Here is a 10,636-nt window from a genome sequence, read left to right as displayed (position 1 = left end):
ATTCTTACCATGATTCCTATTACAACTTTTCTATTGCAGTTAAGTGATTTCGGGTCTATTGTCGATCTTACGGTTGGTGTGCGATCACTGTCTAGTTCAGCTAATTCATGCTTACCATGATTCCTATTACAACTTTTCTATTGCAGTTAAGTGATTTCGGGTCTATTGTCAATCTCTACGGTTGGTGTGCGATCACTGTCTAGTTCAGCTAATTCATGCTTACCATGATTCCTATTACAACTTTTCTATTGCAGTTAAGTGATTTCGGGGCTATTGTCAATCTCTACGGTTGGTGTGCGATCACTGTCTAGTTCAGCTAATTCATGCTTACCATGATTCCTATTACAACTTTTCTATTGCAGTTAAGTGATTTCGGGTCTATTGTCGATCTTACGGTTGGTGTGCGATCACTGTCTAGTTCAGCTAATTCATGCTTTCCATGATTCCTATTACAACTTTTCTATTGCAGTTAAGTGATTTCGGGTCTATTGTCGATCTTACGGTTGGTGTGCGATCACTGTCTAGTTCAGCTAATTCATGCTTACCATGATTCCTATTACAACTTTTGTAGTGCAGTTAAGTGATGTCGGGTCTATTGTCGATCTTACGGTTGTTGTGCGATCACTGTCTAGTTCAGCTAATTCATGCTTTCCATGATTTCTATTACAACTTTTCTATTGCAGTTAAGTGATTTCGGGTCTATTGTCAATCTCTACGGTTGGTGTGCGATCACTTTCTAGTTCAGCTAATTCATGCTTATCATGATTCCTATTACAACTTTTCTATTGCAGTTAAGTGATTTCGGGTCTATCGTCAATCTCTACGGTTGGTGTGCGATCACTGTCTAGTTCATCTAATTCATGCTTACCATGATTCCTATTACAACTTTTCTATTGCAGTTAAGTGATTTCGGGTCTATTGTCGATCTTACGGTTGGTGTGCGATCACTGTCTAGTTCAGCTAATTCATGCTTTCCATGATTCCTATTACAACTTTTCTATTGCAGTTAAGTGATTTCGGGTCTATTGTCAATCTCTACGGTTGGTGTGCGATCACTGTCTAGTTCAGCTAATTCATGCTTACCATGATTCTTTTTACAACTTTTGTAGTGCAGTTAAGTGATTTCGGGTCTATTGTCGATCTTACGGTTGGTGTGCGATCACTGAATAGTTAAGCTAATTCATGCTTACCATGATTCCTATTACAACTTTTCTATTGCAGTTAAGTGATTTCGGGTCTATTGTCGATCTTACGGTTGGTGTGCGATCACTGTCTAGTTCAGCTAATTCATACTTTCCATGATTCCTATTACAACTTTTCTATTGCAGTTAAGTGATTTCGGGTCTACTGTCAATCTCTACGGTTGGTGTGCGATCACTGTCTAGTTCAGCTTATTCATGCTTACCATGATTCCTATTACAACTTTTCTATTGCAGTTAAGTGATTTCGGGTCTATTGTCAATCTCTACGGTTGGTGTGCGATCACTGTCTAGTTCAGCTAATTCATGCTTACCATGATTCCTATTACAACTTTTCTATTGCAGTTAAGTGATTTCAGGTCTATTGTCAATCTCTACGGTTGGTGTGCGATCACTGTCTAGTTCAGCTAATTCATGCTTACCATGATTCCTATTACAACTTTTGTAGTGCAGTTAAGTGATTTCGGGTCTATTGTCGATCTTACGGTTGGTGTGCGATCACTGTCTAGTTCAGCTAATTCATGCTTACCATGATTCCTATTACAACTTTTCTATTGCAGTTAAGTGATTTCGGGTCTATTGTCAATCTCTACGGTTGGTGTGCGATCACTGTCTAGTTCAGCTAATTCATGCTTACCATGATTCCTATTACAACTTTTCTATTGCAGTTAAGTGATTTCGGGGCTATTGTCAATCTCTACGGTTGGTGTGCGATCACTGTCTAGTTCAGCTAATTCATGCTTACCATGATTCCTATTACAACTTTTCTATTGCAGTTAAGTGATTTCGGGTCTATTGTCGATCTTACGGTTGGTGTGCGATCACTGTCTAGTTCAGCTAATTCATGCTTTCCATGATTCCTATTACAACTTTTCTATTGCAGTTAAGTGATTTCGGGTCTATTGTCGATCTTACGGTTGGTGTGCGATCACTGTCTAGTTCAGCTAATTCATGCTTACCATGATTCCTATTACAACTTTTGTAGTGCAGTTAAGTGATGTCGGGTCTATTGTCGATCTTACGGTTGTTGTGCGATCACTGTCTAGTTCAGCTAATTCATGCTTTCCATGATTTCTATTACAACTTTTCTATTGCAGTTAAGTGATTTCGGGTCTATTGTCAATCTCTACGGTTGGTGTGCGATCACTTTCTAGTTCAGCTAATTCATGCTTATCATGATTCCTATTACAACTTTTCTATTGCAGTTAAGTGATTTCGGGTCTATCGTCAATCTCTACGGTTGGTGTGCGATCACTGTCTAGTTCATCTAATTCATGCTTACCATGATTCCTATTACAACTTTTCTATTGCAGTTAAGTGATTTCGGGTCTATTGTCGATCTTACGGTTGGTGTGCGATCACTGTCTAGTTCAGCTAATTCATGCTTTCCATGATTCCTATTACAACTTTTCTATTGCAGTTAAGTGATTTCGGGTCTATTGTCAATCTCTACGGTTGGTGTGCGATCACTGTCTAGTTCAGCTAATTCATGCTTACCATGATTCTTTTTACAACTTTTGTAGTGCAGTTAAGTGATTTCGGGTCTATTGTCGATCTTACGGTTGGTGTGCGATCACTGAATAGTTAAGCTAATTCATGCTTACCATGATTCCTATTACAACTTTTCTATTGCAGTTAAGTGATTTCGGGTCTATTGTCGATCTTACGGTTGGTGTGCGATCACTGTCTAGTTCAGCTAATTCATACTTTCCATGATTCCTATTACAACTTTTCTATTGCAGTTAAGTGATTTCGGGTCTACTGTCAATCTCTACGGTTGGTGTGCGATCACTGTCTAGTTCAGCTTATTCATGCTTACCATGATTCCTATTACAACTTTTGTAGTGCAGTTAAGTGATTTCGGGTCTATTGTCGATCTTACAGTTGGTGTGCGATCACTGTCTAGTTCAGCTAATTCATGCTTTCCATGATTTCTATTACAACTTTTCTATTGCAGTTAAGTGATTTCGGGTCTATTGTCAATCTCTACGGTTGGTGTGCGATCACTGTCTAGTTCAGCTAATTCATGCTTACCATGATTCCTATTACAACTTTTCTATTGCAGTTAAGTGATTTCGGGTCTATTGTCGATCTTACGGTTGGTGTGCGATCACTGAATAGTTAAGCTAATTCATGCTTACCATGATTCCTATTACAACTTTTCTATTGCAGTTAAGTGATTTCGGGTCTATTGTCAATCTCTACGGTTGGTGTGCGATCACTGTCTAGTTAAGCTTATTCATGCTTACCATGATTCCTATTACAACTTTTGTAGTGCAGTTAAGTGATTTCGGGTCTATTGTCGATCTTACGGTTGGTGTGCGATCACTGTCTAGTTCAGCTAATTCATGCTTACCATGATTCCTATTACAACTTTTCTATTGCAGTTAAGTGATTTCGGGTCTATTGTCGATCTTACGGTTGGTGTGCGATCACTGTCTAGTTCAGCTAATTCATGCTTACCATGATTCCTATTACAACTTTTCTATTGCAGTTAAGTGATTTCGGGTCTATTGTCGATCTTACGGTTGGTGTTCGATCACTGAATAGTTAGCTAATTCATGCTTACCATGATTCCTATTACAACTTTTCTATTGCAGTTAAGTGATTTCGGGTCTATTGTCGATCTTACGGTTGGTGTGCGATCACTGTCTAGTTCAGCTAATTCATGCTTACCATGATTCCTATTACAACTTTTCTATTGCAGTAAAGTGATTTCGGGTCTATTGTCGATCTTACGGTTGGTGTGCGATCACTGTCTAGTTCAGCTAATTCATGCTTACCATGATTCCTATTACAACTTTTGTAGTGCAGTTAAGTGATTTCGGGTCTATTGTCGATCTTACGGTTGGTGTGCGATCACTGAATAGTTATGCTAATTCATGCTTTCCATGATTCCTATTACAACTTTTCTATTGCAGTTAAGTGATTTCAGGTCTATTGTCAATCTCTACGGTTGGTTTGCGATCACTGTCTAGTTCAGCTAATTCATGCTTACCATGATTCCTATTACAACTTTTGTAGTGCAGTTAAGTGATTTCGGGTCTATTGTCGATCTTACGGTTGGTGTGCGATCACTGTCTAGTTCAGCTAATTCATGCTTTCCATGATTCCTATTACAACTTTTCTATTGCAGTTAAGTGATTTCGGGTCTATTGTCGATCTTACGGTTGGTGCGCGATCACTGAATAGTTAAGCTAATTCATGCTTACCATGATTCCTATTACAACTTTTCCGCAGTTCTCGAACAGCAACTCGTTACATAATTCCTTACTTTTTTCGATCCAGTCTATTAAATTTATTTATTTGATGTAATACTTTACATTGGTATTATACAGTATTTTGTAATCTGGGCCTCACTGAGTTCTTTATCCGTGCTGTGTTTTCTGGTTTAGTTTGGTTTTACATTTGGTTCATATAGAGACGAGTATCTGAAAGTATCTCCTTCAAAGGGGGAAAAGGTAAGAAAACATTTCTTACCTTTAAGCAAGAGTTAGCCTCTAGGATCGGGAGCGCTTTTCCACAGGTTTTTGTGTCTTTCACAATGTTTTTGTTTAATGCAATTTTTTAGCTTATTACGACAACTTTTGAAATATGTTTTACGTGTCCAAAAGTAAATACTTCATTTGCATAAAATTATTATACTTTCGAAGGAAGAACTTTTTCAATCGACTACCGAAAGTAATTAGAATCATTTACGACAAAATCCAAACAATGAACACTGCGAAAAAATATTTTAAAGACACTCATATAAAAAAAATGTTTCCAATTGAATTAATCTTAAAAATAAGCGATTTCTCATTTATTTTCCATTAGTGATATTTTCTTCTCAAAATATTTTATTTTTTATTTATTTATTTTATTTAGTAGAGGTTATTATATACATTTCAAAAATGAGAGAAATTTTTTTTTGAATACGTTACTAGTACACTACTTACATTTACAAAACATAATATATATTTAATTCATTTTCTCACTGCAATGAACTTAGATGTTACATAATACAGATACCTATAATATTATTTATAACTGATAAATAACTTCAATAATGTATTGTACATTCCTCTTTCAACCACGATCTAACGTTTCCATAGAATAATAGTATTTATAGTCATGGCGTAACCTATAATTTGCAAATGATAGATTATGGTCCTAAAAATATAATATCCCGTGATTTTTTATGGTTCTGCGCTAGTTAAATAAACATAAAAATAAAATAAAACACCTCAGTTCGTCGAGTCTTTTACTTTAGACTTTTTCATCAATTGGAATGTGATACAAAATTTTCATAACGCATTACGAAGTATTTTATGGCTAAATATTAACAATTATTTAGTACGGAGTAAGACATCCTGAATCCAGATTCCAAGTCCACGTTCTCCACGTACCTATCACTATTGAAAACCACGAACAACGGACCAGGAGGAGCAACTGAAACAATACAAATATACTTTTAGTTTACCGTTTTTTCTAGGCACTAAAATGAATAGTGATTGTTTATCTATACAATATTATGGCAGCCGTCTACGTTTACAGTGGAGTTCTGATGCCAATACTGACAACTGGCAATGAGACTCGAAGCTGACAGAAAGTAAAAACATTAAAATGTTATTATTACTAATATCCGAAAATAATGCAAGACCGATGTGGATGATATAAACAAACCTGAAAAGGGGGCGCCTAGATCGTTTGGACGATGCGAAGCGGAATGATGGAGCTGGAGATAGTTATGAGGAGAATGCAATATGACATGTAAGTGGATGAAAAAGTCGGGACAAGCATTTGAGTAGTGATATCTCATGACACACGTCGGAATAAAAGAGTAGCCAAATAACAATAAAAGTAGACCCAGAAGAAGAAGTGGAAGATCGTCAATGAGTGGAATATTTAGCTGAATACCTCACCAGAGTGACAACCATATTGAGCCAGTGAGACTATGGCATCTCTAATTCTAGTATGCTGTGGGCTGAAGGTTGGGATGACGGGAAGAGATGGAGGAAAAGGAAGATGGGGAAGTTCCTGACTATTTGTATCTGGTCACCAAACGCGGCTGAAGCTATTTAAAGCAACTTTCAATTTTTAATGGTGGTATTTCACCAAAGCGATGTTGAGAGTATTTTCCACGCTGGAATGTACTGCAATATTTTTACGAGATCCTCTCCCCTTGACCACGGAGGCCATCAAAAGGTGAACAAATTTTTTTTTTTTTTTTTTTTTTTTAAAAGAAAGACAAACATTCCCGGGTTACGAATAACCCAACAATGTTTGAAAATCTCCTACTACCACCACAGAAAGCCGAAAATGTTGCTTGTGTTGTGATGGAGGACTTAGCCAGCCGAGGAATCGAACACGCGACGCTCGGGTGAGACCCAAGCGCTATGCCCACTCAACCACTGACCGGTCAAGTGTATATATCATAGTGTTCTCGGGTCTCCATTCAGCGTAAGACCGCCAGGAGTGACAGAGCCTTGTTTACCAAGGAAATTGGAGTGGTCACCATTTTTAGAAAGAGGAAAGAGGAAGAATGTGTGTATGCGAGTGAAACTTGTGTGTGCCAGGACAGTGTTGTGTGTCGTTCCACCAATACGGAGAACTGCCGTGATGGTTTGTTACAGGTATACTCACATGCCACTACCGTGTTCTTGGCGCTGGTGCCACACCACTTGGTGCCCCGCAGCCCGCCCAGGGTCTGCCCGTCAGGAATCAGCAGGTAGTCCTCGCGGCGCTGTCCGCCAACCGGAGCGGGCGCATCGCAGTCCCCATCCAGCTGCGCGTTGGTGCTTGCAACGCTCGACAGCTGGAAGTGCCCCGCAATCAGTCTGGAATCGCAACAGACATTTAATGTTCATCAGCTATATCAAAAGGGTATTGGAATGTGTTATAGCATTTTGCCAGAAAAGACAAAGGTTCACTGAACTACCAACAGATATCTAGATCTCCTTGACCTTCGGAGCAAATAAACACATCGTTTACAGCATATCATAATTTGATTTAGAGACCTTGCTACAAAAGGGAAGTTAGGAGGAGCAGAAATAGATGACCGATGCGTCGGTGTGATCAAATATTGATATGACAAACGAAGCAGGGTTACTAAATTTATTTGCTCGAACGCTATCTCACTCCGATCATGTTTTTATCAGCACTAAACCAATCACAGGCGAACACCCGTTAAAAGATGATATTATAGGTGTGTACTGTGGCATACAGAAATGATTATTTATGGTATATGTGTTGCGTCGAGAAGAATCCAGATTAACTAATTAATAATAAACCACTCGACCTACTTAGTACCTACTCCCGAGTTACGTACCTGCAGCCGAAATAAGTAAACAAAACAAAGCAACCTACCGGCGACAATACTATCGCGCAGTCAGTCTGGCATATTACGACAACTCGCCAGAAGGTTCGAGTCTACCGCTTTTGCAAAATTGCCGCGCTGTTGAAGATTCCCGAAAGGCCCAGACTGTGCGAGTGCCTCGGATTTAATTGCAATTCATCTACCTACTGATGCCACCGGCCGAACAGTATAAATAAGCCCGACGCAGCAAGTCAGTCAGTCAGTCATCAATCTGCCGTCAGTGGACAAATCTCACGAGTGACGATCGGCGCGTCTCGCGCCTCCTCCGCGAAGAACAATACATCCGGCTTCGCCCGTACAACCATGGACTCCATCGGGACATCATCTTAGCTTCTCGGCCACGTCCCTGGCCAGCGCTATACGGATTACAGCGCCTTGGTTCCAGCGTCTCTGACCAGCGCTTCATCCACGCATCATGACCACCACGAGGACACGCAGCATCCTCACTGGTCTACGCAGCTCCCCCTCAACCACCTATAAGGTCCGCCGCACCTTTGGCCTTCCCGTCAGCACTGGAGTATTGATTCCCCAGATTGCCAGTGCCTGACAGTCATCGAGTCCCGGTCACCAGTGCCTGGCGTCGACTCACTGACCCGCGCTTGACCTGCCAACACAGCCAGCATCCGGTGAATACATCTGTCCAGCGTCAACTCTCATCACGGCTCAAACTGACTACCCAATAAACACAGTGACCTTCACGACACGCCTTTTATTTTGTGTCTCACCACCTGATCCCCAAAGTGGTGACCCCGACGTGATAGTGTTACCCCAACTCACCGGTAACCCCGTCTCAAAATGGGTGATCAGTCAAGGCACCACGGAGCATCATGCACCAGACCATCTCCGCACCAGCGCGGATAATAGTGCCACCATGGTTATCTGAGTGTATCTTCAGCCTGTGTTGTGAACATGTATTTTGCAAATTTTTTTTATGAAGTGTCACATTTAAAAGACGTTCGTCTCCGAGCTATTTCTTCTATCGCAGCCCTCAGCAAGCTGCTGGGAAGGGGGTGTTGTGGCGTCGAGAAGAATCCAGATTTACTAATTAATAATAAACCGCTCGACCTACTTAGTACCTACTCCCGAGTTACTTACCTGCAGCCGAAATAAGTAAACAAAACAAAGCAACCTACCGGCAGTACTATCGCGCAGTCAGTCTGGCATATTACGACAACTCGCCAGAAGGTTCGAGTCTACCGCTTATGCATAATTGCCGCGCTGTCGCTGTGTCTCACCACCTGATCCCCAAATATTTATACCGTTTATATTAAATAAATACGGATATTGGCTTCATGGCAACGGGCCGTTTCCTCGACCTCTGTTTCTGTGAGTGGGCTCGTATGTAGAATGAACTATAGGCATCTGTTCTTCCTCCTTCTTCTTCAAGACCCGCATTCATCCCTTCCCACAGCCCCCACCTTAACCCGCCTCACAACGCTGCCCAACTGGTGGTGACATAGTTCCTGTGCTTACCGTATTGTAATATTAAAGTAAAGTTGTTATTTTTGTTAAGATAATTAGAACACTTACTTGACTCCGCACACGTTAGAAGTCCTCTGGAAGCAGATGGCGTAGCGTAAGTCAGGCAGGTAAGGTCCTCGGCCAGAGTTGTAGTTGAAAGATTCGATGGTGCCAGCTTTATCGGGATAGTACTGTAGGCAGCCAGGAGGAGCTGGAGAGAGAAAGTTTCTCTGTTAGTAATTTCATATTGAAACAATGGCCAGGAACACTCGTGAAAGGTGAAAACCGGAAACGTTAAAATTTGTTATTACGTATGGTGGAGGAAAATATACAATTAAACTGATTGATCAGTTTTTTAGGATCTAAGTAAGAGAAAATAATGTACAAATAAAAAAACTGAATAAACACATTAAAAAAGGACAAGTTCTAGTATCTTCACCAAAAAATGTAGACAATTTGTCTCGACGCCATCTAGTGAGAGAGTTAGCACTTACAATGCCTTTCTCATATAAAATAAAGTTGGTTGCTTTCAGGTGAAAAAACGTAACAAGCAGTAATTGTTAAATGAAACACTAGTATATATTGAATTATTTCGCGGATAAGAGATAAGCCGCCATAGCTCAGTGGTCAGAGCTGTCGACCGGAAATCGAAAGGACACGGGTTCAAGTCCCGTTGGCGTCATGTATCTTTTAACAAAAAAATATATATTTTCATAGTCGGTATCTGGAGTCACTTGGTTCAGCGCCTATGTTCTTTCGGGAAATTGACGAAGAGCACATTCTTCTACGACGTTTTCAAGAGTTTGAATATATCTAATTCACACAACTTAGAAGAATCCCTTAGGCCGCATTTGTGCATTATATACGCACAGCGACTGTGATTGTTCGGAAAGCGGTTTAGTAAGGTCCACATCTTCTTTGGGAGAGACTGTTTACTTAAAGTACATCAAACAGAAAGTGAATTGCAAGAATACCTAAGATATAGTCGTCGTTGATTCCGTGCGAGACTCTTGGAGCTATGGACTGGAAGTAGTCAGATATACCCCGCGGGGAGCGTGAGGAATCTTTGTGCAGTGATCCTGGAGTGTCTTGGTCAAAATTTTCCCAAGAATCAAGTGACTTTGCGTAAGACCTAGAACATGCAAGTTTAAAAAGTATTAAGCAGAATTTCAGTGATTGATAACCATAACCAGCATCTTCAGATAAACGTGGGCCGATGTGAGTCTTCTAGCACTCCAAAGTTATTTTAAAATTTGTGATAATTGTGATTATTTTCTTTCGCCGGAAAATTACTCAGTTACACGTAGGTTACTATAGTTATGTACTGGCCAATTTGGATAAGATCCGTGTATTCTTTGGACTTTATGTTTGAAAGACAGGGTAGTATGGTTGATTTGACTAAGCTTCAAATCGAATAAAATTATGAAATAGATACAGTAACGCGCTCAAAAAGAATCCCGGTTGATGCACCGACGCCAGTTACCGAACCGTGGAACTTAACAATACGTTTATATAAGACAATTTTCTCAATTTTTTCTTGGGATTATGAAGTGATTGTAGGAATCAGTAGGGCTGAATATGTAGAAAGAATGCCACGTGATTGGACGCTATTATGACA

The 10,636-nt window shown here is 40.1% G+C and overlaps 1 protein-coding gene across 1 annotated transcript; it reads right to left on the bottom strand.

Annotated features, from left to right (window-relative positions):
• Positions 1-5,520: 5,520 nt before the first annotated feature.
• Positions 5,521-9,798, bottom strand: LOC149410892 (uncharacterized). Its single transcript, XM_089647903.1, has 4 exons — positions 9,753-9,798; positions 9,088-9,229; positions 6,825-7,018; positions 5,521-5,630 (listed from the first exon to the last, which is right to left on the bottom strand). Exons 1-4 carry the CDS (start codon positions 9,796-9,798, stop codon positions 5,521-5,523), a joined length of 492 nt encoding a protein of 163 aa, XP_089504029.1.
• Between the last annotated feature and the right edge of the window lie 838 nt (positions 9,799-10,636).

Source organism: Hesperophylax consimilis, chromosome 27, assembly GCF_061612785.1.
Source record: "Hesperophylax consimilis isolate HC1 chromosome 27, BYU_Hcon_1.0, whole genome shotgun sequence".
Taxonomy (NCBI): domain Eukaryota; kingdom Metazoa; phylum Arthropoda; class Insecta; order Trichoptera; family Limnephilidae; genus Hesperophylax; species Hesperophylax consimilis.
This window is presented reverse-complemented; position numbering and strand designations above follow the sequence as displayed.

Bases quoted from the DNA above. Each gene is read 5' to 3' on its own strand.
- LOC149410892 (XM_089647903.1), bottom strand. From the start codon at position 9,798: ATGTGCTCTTCGTCAATTTCCCGAAAGAACATAGGCGCTGAACCAA. The intron at 9,230-9,752 runs GTGACTCCAGAT...TTCTCTCTCCAG, and splicing joins GAACATAGGCGCTGAACCAA to CTCCTCCTGGCTGCCTACAG. The intron at 7,019-9,087 runs GTAAGTGTTCTA...TTGCGATTCCAG, and splicing joins TCTAACGTGTGCGGAGTCAA to ACTGATTGCGGGGCACTTCC.